The sequence below is a fragment of the Pyxicephalus adspersus genome, chromosome 5, assembly GCF_032062135.1.
Source record: "Pyxicephalus adspersus chromosome 5, UCB_Pads_2.0, whole genome shotgun sequence".
NCBI classification, from domain to species: domain Eukaryota; kingdom Metazoa; phylum Chordata; class Amphibia; order Anura; family Pyxicephalidae; genus Pyxicephalus; species Pyxicephalus adspersus.
The window spans coordinates 146,100,428-146,116,982 of NC_092862.1; the positions used below are offsets into that span (position 1 = coordinate 146,100,428).

The 16,555-nt window shown below is 44.3% G+C and overlaps 1 protein-coding gene across 2 annotated transcripts; it reads left to right on the forward strand.

Moving 5' to 3' along the window:
- The first annotated feature begins 13 nt into the window (after positions 1–13).
- Positions 14–14,543, forward strand: KLHL18 (kelch like family member 18). 2 transcript variants are annotated; one of them, XM_072413040.1, is made up of 10 exons: positions 14–171; positions 2,295–2,425; positions 3,236–3,376; positions 5,450–5,648; positions 6,489–6,649; positions 6,787–6,923; positions 8,752–8,989; positions 9,509–9,613; positions 10,344–10,455; positions 11,508–14,543. In XM_072413040.1, exons 1-10 carry the CDS (start codon positions 46–48, stop codon positions 11,892–11,894), a joined length of 1,737 nt encoding a protein of 578 aa, XP_072269141.1. In that variant the 5' UTR covers positions 14–45; the 3' UTR covers positions 11,895–14,543. The 2 variants fall into 2 exon arrangements, with proteins under 2 accessions (XP_072269141.1, XP_072269142.1); XM_072413041.1 differs by having other exon boundaries at positions 8,767–8,989.
- The last annotated feature ends 2,012 nt before the right edge of the window (positions 14,544–16,555 follow it).

Sequence of the window (16,555 nt, forward strand, 5' to 3'; positions counted from 1 at the left end):
GCGACAGGATAGTGGGCGGAGCCAGAGGGAGCGCAGTGACACAAGATGGTGGATGAGCTGGAGGAGCTGGAAGATTTGGTCCATGTCACTGTGGGCGACCTGCCGAACCGGGGCTATGGCGTCATGGAAGAGATCCGCCGCCAGGGCAAGCTGTGTGACGTCACCCTCAAGGTGGGACACGCCTCCTTGTGGGGAGGACCCCCAGTGTCAGGGATTGGCTGGGACCCCTCCTCCCCTGCTGGCCCCTCCCCCACACCGACCCCCCCAAATCCCGCAGGGAGACATTCACCCGCAGGGAGACATTCACCCGCAGGGACACATTCACCCGCAGGGAGACATTCACCCGCAGGGAGACATTCACCCGCAGGGAGACATTCATCCGCAGGGACACATTCATCCGCACAGCTCACCCATTATGTCTTTTGGCTCTCACTTCCTGTCCGTGTGACACAGGAAATGCCAGGCGGTGGGAATGTAACATTCGTCAGATTTTATTTCCTCCATAGAATGAGAAATATTCTACAAGAGAACCTGTCACCCATCCCGCAACGCTTCATGTGCAATGCAAGGATTTCCCGGGTCACCCCGCATCGCCCCATCTTTCATCATGGCGGCACAGCTTTCCATGCTGCGTCCTCACCTGACCTCCCCTCCCCCCAGCACCTTCCCAAAAATATTAAATTGGAAAGTCTGCAGGAATTTGGGTTCTCTGTATAATAAATGGGGAGGGGGGTACAGCAATCCGTGATATCAAAACATGGCAAGTTTTGTATTATTATCTGTGAATGCTTTATGAATGATTCCCCCAGTCAATTCCTCTGACATTCACTGGCAGATGATGATCTCCCTACAGGTCTCCTATTAAAACAATGACTCGTTCTGCCACCTAGTGGCCAATCTCAGAATTGCTTAGCTGTCTGAATAGGAAATAAGTGAATATTCTGAGCAAATTGACAGGAAAATCATTTATATATAAAACCCTTTGTGTTTAATTGCACCTTACATGTAGTTACCTGTGCTGAGTGTACTTACCTGTGGTTTGTGTACCTACCTGTGCTGGGTGTACTTACCTGTGTTACACATATTATTATTAATATTAATAAACAGCATTTATATAGCGCCAACATATTACGCAGCGCTGTACATTAAATAGGGGTTGCAGATGACAGACAGATACAGACAGGGACACAGGAGGAGGAGAGGACCCTGCCCCGAAGAGCTTACAATCTATGGAGGGATTTGTGTATCAGGTAGGTAGGTGGGGGATTTGTGTATTACAAGATCTCCAATGAGCTGACAACAAATCTGTAAATCACTAATTCTCGAGTGAGATAAGTTCAGATATGATTTTTCTTTAATTCTCTAATCTTTATTAAAATATTGATAGGGTGACAACGCTCTGTCCAGGTCTCCTAATGTTGTCATATATTCAGCTCGAGTGGCCGTTACACAAGCGTTGTCACCATCGGACGCAGTGCAGCCATTGCATGGAGGCTGCAGGAGATTAGCCGAGCTGAATGGAAGATAATAAATAACAATTTTCTGATTCTTTATTATTTGGCTTTACATCTGCACCAAATACATATTGAGAGGAGCAATGTACCCTTATTATGTTCCCATAATAATTACCCCTCTCACCATTCTATAAATACCCCCTGGTAGTCTGCCCCCGCATAAAGCAGATTATTACTTAATTCCTTTTGATTAATTGGCGCGAGTCGGGCCCAGGCAGCCCACTGACGTTCATCATGCCGTCACACTTATCGCTGCTTAGACTCGGCTGGGATTTTCCATTCCCAGCTCCGGTCTTCCTGATATTAATAAAGTGAGATCGTCCCTGGGCAGTGCCAGGCTGTGTGCCAACCGACTTATATATACCGACCGCACTCCCTGACCCTCAGACATGCTGGTGGCCTAGGCTGCATTGTATGTTGGGTGGCTCGGTGGGTAACATTCTGACCTTTGCAGCGCTGGGTCCCAGGTTGGAATCTCAGCCAGGACACTATCTGCATGGAGTTTGTAGGTTCTCCCCATGTTTGGGTTTCCTCCCACATTCCAAAAACACGCAGTTAGATTAAATAGTTTCCCCACAAATGTGGCCGTGACCTGTGCTCATGACATGTGACTGAGCGACATTACATTGGGAGCTCTTCTGAGGCACAGTGACATGGGCTCTGTACAACCCTACAGATTATGTCGGCGCTACATAAATACAACAGGTTTATAATCTTAATTTTTTAAGGAAATTTCTGTCAAATCTCAGCATTCTGTAATCCTCTTCTCCTGTTTTGCAGGTGGGGGAACACAAGTTCAGCGCACATCGGATCGTGCTGGCAGCCTCCATCCCATATTTCCACGCCATGTTCACCAACGACATGATGGAGTGTAAGCAGGATGAGATCGTCATGCAGGGCATGGACCCCAGGTAAGTGATCAGATATAAAGAGAACCAGTCCCCACAACCTCCTCCTATATCACTGTATCTGTCTGTCATTTGTAACCCCTATATAATGTACAGCGCTGTGCAATATGTTGGCGCTATCCTGTTTAATAATAGTTTATCTGGGTTATCTCTGTACTCCATCCCTGAATTATTTTAATTAAACGGGATTTATAAACTCTTCTTGCTTACAATCTAGGAATGATCTTTATATCCCCCCATACAGGAGAAGGCTGCATTAATCATACTGTAGTGTTTCTTTTGCTGGTGGATTGTAAAGAGAACCTGTCACCTGAGAATGGCGGAGTGGCTGTGCCTTCTGATTACCCCTCTGTGCTTCTATTGTATCCCCGGATATTTGCCGCAACCGTTCAGAGCTTACACAGGACAGTACGTAGCCCTGAGCAGCCAGGAGGTCACATGATGTACCTGGATAACCTCCGACACCAGAGTAGGCACCTGCAGCAGCAATGGATTGGGGTTGCATACCTTCCTGGTGGGTTGGGATATCAGCAGGCGCTGTTGGGGTGTCTAAGCCCGCATTAACCCTTTGTGTATTAGAGTGTCTGAGAAGTTAACCTTCTAACTGCTGGAGAACATGACGGACTGACTTACATGGCACAGTCTGAATCTGACCTTACAGGTGCCAGGTGATCGTCTCCTCTGGTGGCTTTCTATTGGTCAACTTATTACTCTGGGGGCTTCATCGATCAATAACAATGTTCTTGATTTATTTTAGGTCAGTGGAGGTAACCAATAGAAATGACACATCTACCCATCTCTCTCTCTCTCCAGTGCTCTGGAAGCTCTGATAAACTTTGCATATAACGGGCACCTGGCCATCGACCAGCAGAACGTTCAGTCTCTCCTGATGGGTGCCAGCTTCCTGCAGCTGCAGAATATTAAGGACGCTTGCTGCTCTTTCCTGAAGGAGAGGTGAGTTCATCAGAGCAGGCGTCTTGTACTGCGAGCCTTCTATAGCATTGTATGATCTTGGTGGATGGTGGCCAGAGGTAAGTGTGCCAGATTATGTACATCATCTACCTCAGTATATTACACGTCATTATTACAACCCAGCCATGTTATAACCCTTATACATACAAAAAGCTTCTTTATTTTTCCTTTAGTTACCTTATAGCCTAAGCGTTCTCTACTATACCCCTGAAGAAGCCAATGGGCGAAACGCGTTTAGATAAAAGTTGGATTTTTTAGTTGTCATTTCACTATTGTTGGTAATCTCCAACCACATGATTAGAGAATCCATTAAAGGTCAGGAACACCCTCTTTGTGGTTGTTGGAGGACTGACTTGTACCACCAATTTGTTTTTGTCTTTAATTCTTAAAATGCTTCTGTAGCCAAAATGTTTTTGAATGTAAATATTAAAAGGGTTAAACCCCCTGTAAGGGTTTTTATTACCATAGAATAGGGAGCACTTGGAATATACAAGCCCAGCATAAGATTTTATTTCCATTGGTCTACAAAAACCAATGCATTTCAGGGCTTACAAAAATCTCCCCTGGGCTGAATAAATAGGAGAATGAGAAATCCAAACCTTGGCTTCCATGCAGAGCCCAGCAGCCTATCCAATCCTGATATTGTAGCCTCTGAAATGCACGGAGTTTCCTTGGTAGTGGAGATGAAATGTTATTCTGGCACTTCTGTACCATTGTAAGGTTTGTATTGCAATCTATTGTTATCTATGGGAAGATTCCATATTTTATAGTTGTCACCAGAACTGGAATAGAGGAGAAATCCTCCTTTGGGGACACCTGATCTGAGTTTTTGTTTAGATATTTATATACTCTGTAGTGTCTGATATTTGTTATATACCTGAAGAGTTTGTGTGTACAAGATCTGTCTATGAAATAAGGAGATTGTGTTTCTATCTCTATCACAAAGCAGTGAGATGATTCTCATCTCTTGCCATGAATGATTAAACTTCTCCAAACACGCAGGACAAACCCCGGCACTCTCTGCCTTTAGTTTGTTGTCAGTCGGTTTATTGCCGTTGTGTTTCCCCTCATGTGCTGAAATCATGAGAGGTATAAAAGTTTCAATTTGACTTTTTTAGTAAAATTTCTTACCACAGCAAAAACAGAGCCGAAAGGAAATTTGTTCTGACATTCTGCAGCAACTTGAGGTGGAGCCGTACCTTTTCCATAAAGTCATCACTTGGTGCCGAAACCCGGATCTTCCAGTATGATCCTGAAACCAAACCACAGTCACTGGAAACACCTTCATCACCAAGAACCAAAAAAGTCCAAACAGAAATGTGGGAAATGGTTTCATTCTTCATCAGGACAATGCTCCTTCTCACACAGCACTTTCTGTGACCGACAAACACATTACTACGCTGGAACATCCTCCATATTCACCAGATTTGGCACCTGGGGACTTTTTCCTAATGTGAAATCGGTGATTAAAGGAACATGCTTTGTGTGAATGGATGCAGGAAAGAAAAAAACATCAGAAACTGATCTGCTCCTCACCTTCCACCAGTGGGAAACAAGACGACATCGGCTTCATTGTGAATATTTAAGGGGACAAACATTAGAAATAAATAAAAGTTTTTATATCAGTCTCATTATTTCATAGACAGACCTTGTGTGGTAACAAAGCTCTGGAGGGTTTTTTAAAATGTTCTGGATACCCAAAAATTCTGCATGTATATCAACCCTACTTTTTCTTCTCAGGTGTATGTTGACCCAGTTATAGAACCACTACCTAGAATAGGGAAAGCTGGGAAAATATTATTCTCTATCAAATACTTAAAAATATCTATCAAACACTTCTATCTGTAAAAATGAGGGCAGGGTGGATGGCAGCTGCCAGTGGGTGATTCACAAGTGGTTTGATGTACAGTGCTGCGTAATATGTTGGCGCTATATAAGTACTGTTTATTAATATTATTATTATTATTATGACTAATAATTGTTGGCTGTGATGATGGCGGTGGAGCTATGAAACTTTCCAAGTTCTTGATCTCATTGTGTGTCTCCTCCCCTCAGGTTGCACCCTAAGAATTGCCTGGGAGTGCGGCAGTTTGCAGAGACCATGATGTGTGCGGTGCTGTACGATGCCGCAAACCGCTTCATCCACGAGCACTTTGTGGAGGTTTCCATGTCGGAGGAGTTCCTGGCGTTGCCCTTCGATGAGGTCCTGGAGCTGGTCTCCCGGGATGAGCTGAATGTGAAGGTGGAGGAGCAGGTACGTGTATGAGGAGAATGTAGCTGGGTTTATCTTATCATTGCACATTCAGCATTCTCGGTATTTTTTAGCTGGGTGGGAAGAAGCTGTAGGCAGGTGGGAGTCCCCGTATTGTTACTCAACTTTTCAGTAACCACCCAAAAACATCTGGGTAGTTACTGAATAATGCCGGGTGGTGCGCCCAACTAAAAGAGGCCGGAGGGAACCCTGACATTGGTTCTGATGGTGAAGCATACGCACCCCACACTCAATTCTGCAGTAGTCATGTGGGTTCTACATAAACATCTGGGTGGGTTCCTTCTTCCCCTTTTCCATCTCAGCCGTCCAGTACCCACTGACTTATGGCAGCTTTGATATTCAGCTGCAACCAAATCATCAGAGAAGGTTCAACAAGACATTCTTCTATTGATCAATCTGTGATTGAAGGAGCAACTCCACACAGCTAGATACCTCAGGCTCTGAGCTGCCAGTTCAGTTCATGAATCCTTGCAGTAGAGCTAAGATTTTACCTCTTTAGTAGGGTTCAGGTGATTGGATATCCAACTTTTCAATGACCACCCGGCTGTTTTTGGGTGTTTACTGATGAGTTGGGCCACAGTTCAGGGGCTGCCACCTACCTACAGGTTCTTCCCACCCAGCCTAAAGAGTTTCTGGGGAGAATACTGCACAGGGTTATTGATGGGGTCAGAGTGGATTATTTTTTACTTTTAGCAGTGATCGTTTGACCAACTGACATATATAGATTCATAAGTCACCAGCACTGAAGGGTTCCAGGGGCAGCATTCTCCCATTCTCCAAAATTTCTGTTACACTTCTTGTGGTTTTGTTCTTTTGCTGCAGGTTTTTGAAGCTGCTTTGGCATGGGTGCGCTACGATCGGGAACAGCGAGAAGTCTTCCTTCCCGAATTGCTGACTAAAGTCCGCCTTCCGCTCTGCCGCCCCCAATTCCTCACTGACCGCGTGCAGCAGGATGATCTGGTGCGGTGCTGTCATAAATGCCGGTATGTGTAGCTAGAATGAAGGGGAGGTGTTCTGTAGTCCTGAGTATTCTGAGCACAAGTGACATTGACTTTGGGGACTTTTTATGTCTCATGATTGTTCAGTTTTGTTTTTATGACAAGTTTGTGTTGTGTTTTAGAGATCTGGTTGATGAAGCAAAGGATTATCATCTGATGCCTGAGCGCAGACCTCATCTGCTTGCATTTAAAACACGCCCCCGATGTTGCACGTCGATCGCGGGTCTGATCTACGCGGTGGGAGGACTGAACTCAGCAGGTACCTTGTAGTCCTGAATGATCATTTCTGCACATTCACCACTAGGGGGCTGGGAAACCTAATGTATGACCCCAACTCATAATATGGCTCAGGGTTGGGGGGTCTTCTGAGCAGAGCTATGACGTATTATAGCACCCAGGGCAAAAAGCTCAAAGTGCAGTATGAGTTGTGAATTACTTGAGCAGTATATGTCTCAGGTATCTACATTTTTGTGCGCCTCACCTGTTGAAGCACCAAATGCTATTGTCATCTTCTTACCCCTCGTCTCAACCTTCCCCAGACCCTCATGCCTAGCATATGGGTCAAAGTACATGGACTCCCCCTGAATTGATTGCATTGAGGTGCTTCTATAAAGAATTAAAAAATGTCAGTCATCATCATATATGATATACCTGTATTACTATGGATATTTCTTTTTGATCTCTTCTGCTGCACCAGCTACGCTAATGCTGCCAACGAATGCCCAGCCTCAAACTGGTGTAGCAATGTATCCGGAGCTTATTGGGCAGAGCTCAATTACTAGTAAATTATTATAAATATTTCCCCAGTCATTTCTCTGAAATCTCATCACAGATGATTGTATTTCTCTACTGGTCTCCTATTAGCCCCCCTAGCGTTCTAATTCTGTCCGTATTTCCATGCAAGAAGCTTTACATTTTTTTGCATGGAAATTTATTTTATGTTGTAGGCTATAATTGTTAGGCATAACTCACCGAGATATGTCCAATATTTAATAAATTTAATAATAAACTTTAAAATAAAAAACACAAAAATCTGTTTTTAAAAAAATAGTGAAACATGACTGTACAAAAGCATATATAATATATATATTATATGAATATTTCTTTGTGGTGGACTCAATACAGCTATTTTGTATTGAATCCAATACAAAATTATTTGAATTTTCGGACGATCCCACCGCCCGCACCAACGTCACCGGGAAAGTTCAGAGATCGTCTCTTCAGCGGCTGAAGATCGAAGGATGAGGACGTGTCCCCAGGACCTGCGGTGTCCAGCAGGACATCGGGTGACGCAGACAGAGCAAGATAATTGTTTTTTTTTATTTTTTTTTTTAAGGTGTTAAGCAACCCAGAGTGTGACTCGGGATTACCGCTTTTTGCACGTAAAATCCACCCCGAGTCACACTCGGGATTACCGCTAGGGGGGTTAAAACAATGACTTGTTCTGCCACCTAGTGGTCAATAGTTAGGTGCAAAGCTCTCCTACTGGGAAACTAATATTACTATCAAAAAGAATTTATATAGTGCCAGCAGATTTTGCAGCGCTGGACATTAAATAGGGATTGCAAATACCAGACAGACACAGAAAGTGACACAGGAGGAGGAGAGGGCCCTGCCCAGAAGAGCAATCTAAGAGTAAGAAAGAAACTAATTTTATGAGCACCTTGACAGTGAAATCATTTATATATAGAGTTCTTTATGATCAAAAATGACCAGAGGTAGACAATACTATTCACTTTATCACCCCATCATACAAGAACAATTGTGCTCTTCAAGTCTTATGGTCACTGCTCTGACCTCAAATTTACTGAACACCATTGGGATGAATTGGAATGGTGAGCCAGGTCTTCTCATCCAACATCAGTACCTGACCTCACCAATAGGGGGCAAATCCCCACCTTCAGTTCTTGACCTCACCAATAGGGGGCAAATTCCCACCATCAGTTCCTGACCTCACCAGTAGGGGGCAAATTTCCACAGATACCCTGTAAAATCTTGTAGATACCATCCCAGAAGAGGGGTTATGCACTGCTGTTGTCTTCATAGTTTATCCTTATGATGTCCTAGTTAAATGTTAAGATGAGTAGCGCATTTCTACGCAGGTGATTCTCTGAACGTAGTGGAAGTGTTTGACCCCATCGCCAACCGCTGGGAGAAATGTCAGCCGATGACCACCGCTCGCAGCAGAGTGGGCGTTGCTGTTGTGAATGGGCTTCTGTACGCTATTGGTGGATATGACGGCCAATCGCGGCTCAGCACTGTAGAAGTATACAATCCTGAAACGGACACGTGGACAAAAGTGGGAAGCATGAACAGCAAAAGGAGGTGAGAGATTGTATTATTTAATTATATATTTATATAGCTCTGACATATACTGCAGTGTTGTACAGAGATCATCATCAGTCACTGTACAGAGGAGCTGACACTCTAATGTCCTCCCACAGTCACACACTATTATTATACATTTATATAGCTCCGACATATACCATATGCTGTACAGAGAACACTGAGCCAGTCCCATCAGTCTCTGTACAGAGGAGCTGACACTCTAATGTCCCCCCATAGTCACACACTATTATTATACATTTATATAGCTCTGACATATACCACAGTGCAATGTACAGAGGACACTGAGCCAGTCCCTTCAGTTTCTCTACAGAGGAGCTTACACTTTAATGTACCCCCACAGTCACACACTATTATACATTTATGTAGCTCTGACATATACCATAGTGCACTGTACAGAGGACACTATATCTGTCATATCTGACACATTGTGTTGTGTTCGGTCTCGCTCAGGATGTGCTGTTGTATTTCTAATCCCATTGTCTCTTCTTGTTTCAGTGCGATGGGGACCGTGGTCCTGGATGGACAGATTTATGTATGTGGGGGCTATGATGGAAATTGTTCCCTGAACTCTGTGGAGAGCTACAACCCCGAGACTGACAAGTAAGACTCTAAATAAAATTATTATTTTACATTTATCATTATATATTAGGCAATATTGCCAGGAATGTTTTATTTCTAGGCAGTACTTTGCCAGCTAGCGTTGATCTGAGGTCCTATATTCTGCTCCAATAAACTATACAGCCAGATGATGGAATTTCTGATTTATAGTAAGCCAGAGTTTTTAATTGGACATCCCATGAGCTAGATCATTATACAGCAACTGTATCTTATATCAGAAAAGCTTCTTCTTATCATTAATGTCCATGATCTCTAGATATTTGACTTTGCCTAGGCTGAGATGATGTCATCAGTCTGCTGCAGGCTGAAGGAAACATTTCTTCAGTCTCCTCTCCCCCTGTGATCAGACTGCATCATTGTAGCCAAGTCACAAGGTGAGGGGCTGCAGCAAAGGATGATCCAATGTTTCCAGTACTAGGAACATGAAGTTCTGAAGTCCTTAAAAAAAAAAAAAAATTGGAAACAATGTAAATGATACAATAGTAGCTCAGGCAGACAGTAAAGCACCAGGATTTCCGAAAGGGGATAAAATCCCCAGCTTCCCCATTTCTCAGATTGTAAGCTCTTTGGGTCGGGGTCCTCCTCCTGTGTCACTGTCTGTGTTTGTCATTTGCAACCCCTATTTAATGTTCAGCTCTACGTAATATGTTGGCGCTAAAATAATAATAATTTATATATGATGATATTTACTCTCAATATGTCTTTATAATAGATGGACGGTGGTGACACCCATGAGCTCCAATCGCAGTGCAGCTGGTGTGACTGTATTCGAGGGCCGGATATATGTCTCAGGGGGACACGATGGACTACAGATCTTCAACACTGTATGTGATCACTTCTTGTTTCTGCCTTTAGCTCACCATACAATCTTTCTACAACCCCTACAATACTGCACATGATGCACAACGGGACTGTACAACCTCCTTTAGATCAACCAATTACAATGCAGTTCTGTCTAAGTAAAAGGTCACATAGACCGAACTGTACAGTGATTTATTAATTTAAAGGAGATTGTACAGAACTTGGGTTTTGTGTTCCAAGTGCTTGCATGTTACCTCCACCTGAACTGCTCCAATAAGGGAGAGACACCCAGGCTTTGCCTCTGGCCTGCCAAATTCTACAGCTCGCTGTTAATTGGTAACACTTCCCCCCCAAAGTATTGAATTAGATTAGATTAAATAAGAAAGATGGGAGGGGTCAGTTTATTGCTAATGACCATTACAGATGTCTCTTCTGGGGTATATAGGTGGTTTACTATGCACAAGAACTGAACCAGAACTAAATGAGCCGGATATGGTATAAATCCCACCTATGCCACTAAACAGCTTTGTACTGGAATCTGATGCTGGCTGTGGTATATGGCACCAAGAAGTCAGCAGCAGATCCTTTAATACATGCAAAATCCACCTGCCTCCCTTCTTCCCTTAATGCCCCCTGCTGCCTCCCCTCAGCCTTTTTTTTTCCTGTAATGCACCCTGCTGCCTTTTTCCCATAATGCACCCTGCTGCCTTTTTCCCATAATGCACCCTGCTGCCTCTTCCAGCCTGCCTTCTTCCCATAATGCACCGTGCTGCCTCCTCCAGCCTTCCTTCTTCCCATAATGCACCCTGCTGCCTCCACTTGTTGAAAGATGGCGTTTGGAGAAATCACAATAACGATCCATTCCTGATGTAGATCCTTCTTGAAGTTCATGGATCCTAATAAGCAACTAGAAGCCTTTTAGGAACATTTTTATTATAAAATTCTAATTTCTAAAAACTCTAAACTTCTGTGTCCTCTCAGTGTCTGGGTGATTTTCCTAAGGCACCCCCAGACTGTTGCTCATTGTAATCAGCACGAATGTTTGTAATTTGTGGTCTTTGTGATTTCTCTGTAGATGGAATATTACAACCACCACACTGCTACATGGCACCCCGTGGCCAGCATGCTGAACAAACGTTGCCGCCACGGAGCGGCCTCACTGGGTAGCAAGATGTTCATCTGTGGCGGGTACGACGGCTCCGCCTTCCTCAGCGTGGCCGAGGTCTACAACTCCATGGCGGACCAGTGGTACCTCATCACACCCATGAACACTCGCCGCAGTCGCGTCTCTCTTGTGGCTAACTGCGGCCGTCTCTATGCGGTAGGAGGCTACGACGGGCAGTCCAACTTGAACTCCGTAGAAATGTACGACCCAGAGACCAACCGCTGGACGTTTATGGCCCCTATGGTGTGTCACGAAGGCGGGGTAGGGGTGGGTTGTATCCCGCTGCTGACCATCTAGCAGGCCACAAGAACACATCCCACTGTGACGGGAACCGGGATCAATGTCCTTTTTTTATCAATGTGAAATTCTAGACAGGTACAAATCCAGGTGCTCAGTTTCCATACCATCATGTTTAAACCTTTGTACCCCCTCCCTCCCCATCATGGTCAGACAATCTACCAATAGAATGAATGTATTTATTGACTCCTCCTCCTGGGGGGGGGGTCTTCAGGGTCCAGGTAAAGACTGGCCACACCCCCTGGAGGACAGTTTAGCAATTCCAAAACTTGTGAGTTTTTTTTTCTTGCTTCTGCACCAAAGTGATCTGTGTGTCGTGCACTGAGCTGCTGTGTGCTTTGATTCTAGTGTCCGGGAGCTTGCAATTACGTGATGTCTTTGTTTTTTTTTTCACTTTTTTAATTATTGTATATCTGTAGAATATTGTTATTGATATAGTGCCATAGAGTTCTCTGTAATGAAACACAAAACTTGGAGGAGATTCTTTGAAAAATTATTCTATTTTTTGTTTGTAATTTTCTGCCTTCCTGTGGTGTAAAGAGGTCTTGAGCAGCAGGGGGGCGCTGTTGGGTGAGTTACTGTGACCGTATCTGTTATTTTATGCTGCCGGTGTCCCATTAGGGAAATTTCTTTTGCTTCCTGTCCCAGAGATGTAACAAGAAGCAATACAATTTTTTTTAATCCATTTGTTAAAGGTTTATCTGTGCACCTGCCACAGCGGCTTGAGATCTTGCTAGGGCTGGGTTGGGTCCAGCAACCTCTGCAGGTGATTGGTGCACTCAAAAGGGAACCTGTCAAAATATTACAGGTGAGTCAAACCAGTTCAAAAGCCCTGGAGGTGGAGCTAGTCACAGAGCCAGTATTTAAATTGGGCACAATGCTGCAAACAATGATCCTCAGCTGTGCAAATGGCATTGACAGGTTCTCTTTTGAGTATAAACGTCTTTCCAGGCTGCAGTTTAGACCAAAGCTCCACATGTAATATGCAGGAGTTTGGAAAGGTTATGGAACAAAAGGGGGCTGAAAGGTTATGGAACAAAAGGGGGCTGAACTGTGAAAACTTTGCCCAAATATAAAAACAGTTTGATGTTAATTCCACTTTAAGAGGATTTTATAGAAATGTCAGTGATCAGTGTCATTCTTGCTGCTCAGTGTTTAATTTCTTCGGGATTGGTTAGTTTGCTTTTTAGGTACAATATAACCAGAGCAGGAAGAGCAATCGACCAGCCCCTCCCCTCTGGGCGTTGCCTTTGTCCCCAACCAATCCACTGAGAGAGAGGAAGTGATGTCAAGCAGGGGGCGGAGCAGAGAGCGGAGCGGTGGCTTTAGATCTTTTGCAGGGAGGGGGTCATAACATAGGACAGATAACACATATTCTGATATTCACAGCACAACCTATACAGGAAGGAAAGCAAATTTATGTTTCTGTGATTTTCTGTCAAAAAGCAGGAGGCCAATCACTAAATATATGAATATGAAATCAATCCACATGGAGTATGTTCCACAAGAGGAATGTAGTACTGGTATTATAATTACTGCTATTGCTACATTCTATGTGAAGGATATGGTTGTTGAATTTTTCTTAGTGGTTTCTCCCATGGGGCATTACAGACACGCTGTAACATATCAACTATTGCGATATATTTGTAATAATGGCATTGCGATATTGTTGTGAGTCTCCCCATTGCCTGGCTGTCTCTGGTTTTAGTATTTTCTAACACAATCACCTGGAACAAGCTGAGGCCGCTCATCTGCATACCGGTGCCAGGTCAGAGATTGCTGAAGCCATTGCACCATCATGACAGCCAGGGCACTTTACAGAAGGGCCAATCTTCATGCATTATTCCCTTGGCTCACATTTTACACTCTCGCACTTCCATGATAGTTACATTAATCTGCCTCCAATCTGTTTAGTTTCTGATAAATGTGAACTTGTCCAATAAGCGACACTTGCCAAAGTTTGCCTGCAGGATTTTCTGCAAGGAGTTCGCCCTTGGAATGGCCTGTAGTCCAATGAGCTCCTCATGCTGACCGGCCCACATTCCAGTAAGCTCCTGCCCCTGAATGACCCACATTCCAGTGAGTTCCTGCCCCTGAATGGACCTCAATCTGGTGAGTTCCTGCCCCTGAATGGCCCTCAATCCGGAGAGCTTCTGCCCCTGACTGGCCTACAGACCAATGAGCTCTTTGTTGGCCATTGCAGCGGTTCAATATTGATGGTGCTCAGGACTGAGTGGGCCGCCTGTCCGGGGTCTCTGTGTGGTAATTTGGGTGCAATCAGTACATCCTAAAACCCCAAACATACCCAAATCCTAAAACTTGAATTTGCCCCTAACATTATCCCATTCATGGGAACAGGAACATCAGATCAAAGATGGGGCACCAACAACAACCAAAAATCCTCCTAAAAAATCTGCCCCTCTCTGGGCCAAGAGAAATCAATTTGCAGGAGGCAGAAATTAGGGGATATTTGGTCTTTATTGATATGACAGGTCCTCTTTATAGCCCTCGTGTGAAATGCGTCCGGTCTCCGGCTGTCTGGTGTTTTATCTCTGTATATTCAGTATTTATTGAAGCTAGATAGAAATCCAATTTATCTTGCTTGCATTTTATTGAAGATTTATATAAAAATAAAGTGACTTCTGCTTATATCTGTGGCCTCCCTTTCGTTGTCCTGATTGGCTGTTCCTTTATTTATTGGATGTGGCATCTGCATTTGTTTTCTTTTAGCCTAGTGATCCTGCCAGTAACACACTTCCTACCTGGGGGTGATCTATGGAGGAGTGGCGTTGTCACCTTCAGCTTCTCTCCTGAAATGTTGCTCTTCCTTGTATGTAACATTGTAACAGGGTTCACATTGGATCCATTATCTGTATCTTGTAAGATAGGGAAAGGATGGGGATACTTGTTGGAGTATGTGGACCCCCAAACTTGTCCACCATCAGATATCCTGGACCCCTGAATATATTCAGAGCCTAAAAAGTCCAAATATATCTTTATTTGCTACCAAAAATGTCACAAGCAACATCTGACAAAAAGTTTTGGGAGGTTGAACTTCAGGAAAACTGCAATATTATACTGTATGTATTATACACATTGATTTGTGAGCAGACTGAATACAAATCACCTGCCTGTCTTCTGCCGTCGTTGAAGCATTCTTATTGTATCGCCATATGTATTAATTCTCATTCTTTGCAACTATAAGCCCTGAGGAAGGGTGACTGTTGAGCTCTTTTTTGCCACTTTGTGTGGCAAATAAAAACTAAACTGTACTGAGAACTGTGGCTCTCTTCATTTTAACATATCAAGTTTTTGAACATTAGGGACCTTTAATTGGCAGACTGAAGAACTGAGAGCTGTCTGTCTTTCTGTGAAGAACAAAATATTTTAATTAACTGAGGTCCAGCATTCCATCTACACTGTCACACTTACCTCTTCCTTGCTAAAGAGCAGGCATCTCTCTCCTGCACATGTGGACAGTTCTGACCCTGGGTGTGCCTGCTCTTCCAAGTTTTATCAGTTTCGCCCTTCCCACCGGCCAATCAGGAAATAATCTCTTAACCATCCCAGGCTTTTTAGCTAGCTCAGATACAGCACTCCGCATTCGTGCAACGTGTCTCCACTAGTGCCCAGCCCCCTAGCTCTGCTGAGTATTTCCTCTACACCTGTTGGATAATTCAGTGCTTTCCCTTTCCAGCTCCTGTGTTAACCCCTCATTGCCCAGTCTCTTGCTTCCCAGCCAGTTTCCGTGCTGTTCCAGTGTTCTCTGTGATTATCCCTGTGTCACCTGTGCCTCCTGTGTTACCTGTTTCACCGGTGTCTATTTCCAGGATCCTTGGTATTTCACCCCTGGCTTGTAACCTGACCTCTCTTGTTTGCTGCCTGCCTGGACCCCAGGCTTCCCTGACAATTCTTCTACTTAGTGATTTGGTACTGTGTATTATCCTGCTAACCACGCTGTGCTCAAGGACTGCAACCTGGCAGTAACCAGCAGTGCAACATTCTCACCACTAGAGGCTCTGGAGAAGACCTGGTTACTGCTTAGACTCTGTGCCTTGACCTTTCTCGGGGCTCACACCACTTATGTGCAAGCCATAGCGCCCCCTAGTGGCCCTGTCTCCCCAATTGTGACAAACCCGTTATTTACTGTACTAAAGACCAGTCACATTTTCTCCAGTGCAGGGCAACTGGTCTAATCTCGGCCCCCTACTATATTACAGACCGGTCTCTGCTGCTTTCTCTCCTTGTTCAGGGTGTCAGGTCTTGCTTCCACCCTCCTGGAGATAGCGTTTCATATTTCTATATAAATCTTTGTATCATTTATTTAGCAAAAAGTCAGCATGCTTCAGTGGTATCATCCCACTTCATCAGAGGAGTTTTTTTGTATATAGAATTTGGTTTGCGTGGAACTTTATATATAGTGGTCACTGTGTGATAAAAGACCTGACCAGGGTGTTTTTAAGTGACAATATAGAACTATAGCCTGTGCCGGTGCTCCTTGTTCCAGGAATATGCAGATATCCATGGTGCCCTCTGGTGGATGCTCCCACCATAGGCCCTGGTGGCACTTTGTTGCCTGCTGTTTAATGTGGGGGAGACATTTGTGGGGGACCTACCAAATGACCATGTAGCCTGCAGGCCACTTATAGGTGCTGCTCTGA

Bases quoted from the DNA above. Each gene is read 5' to 3' on its own strand.
- KLHL18 (XM_072413040.1), top strand. From the start codon at position 46: ATGGTGGATGAGCTGGAGGAGCTGGAAGATTTGGTCCATGTCACTGTG. The intron at 2,426-3,235 runs GTAAGTGATCAG...CTCTCTCTCCAG, and splicing joins ATGCAGGGCATGGACCCCAG to TGCTCTGGAAGCTCTGATAA. The intron at 6,924-8,751 runs GTACCTTGTAGT...TAAGATGAGTAG, and splicing joins GGGAGGACTGAACTCAGCAG to CGCATTTCTACGCAGGTGAT.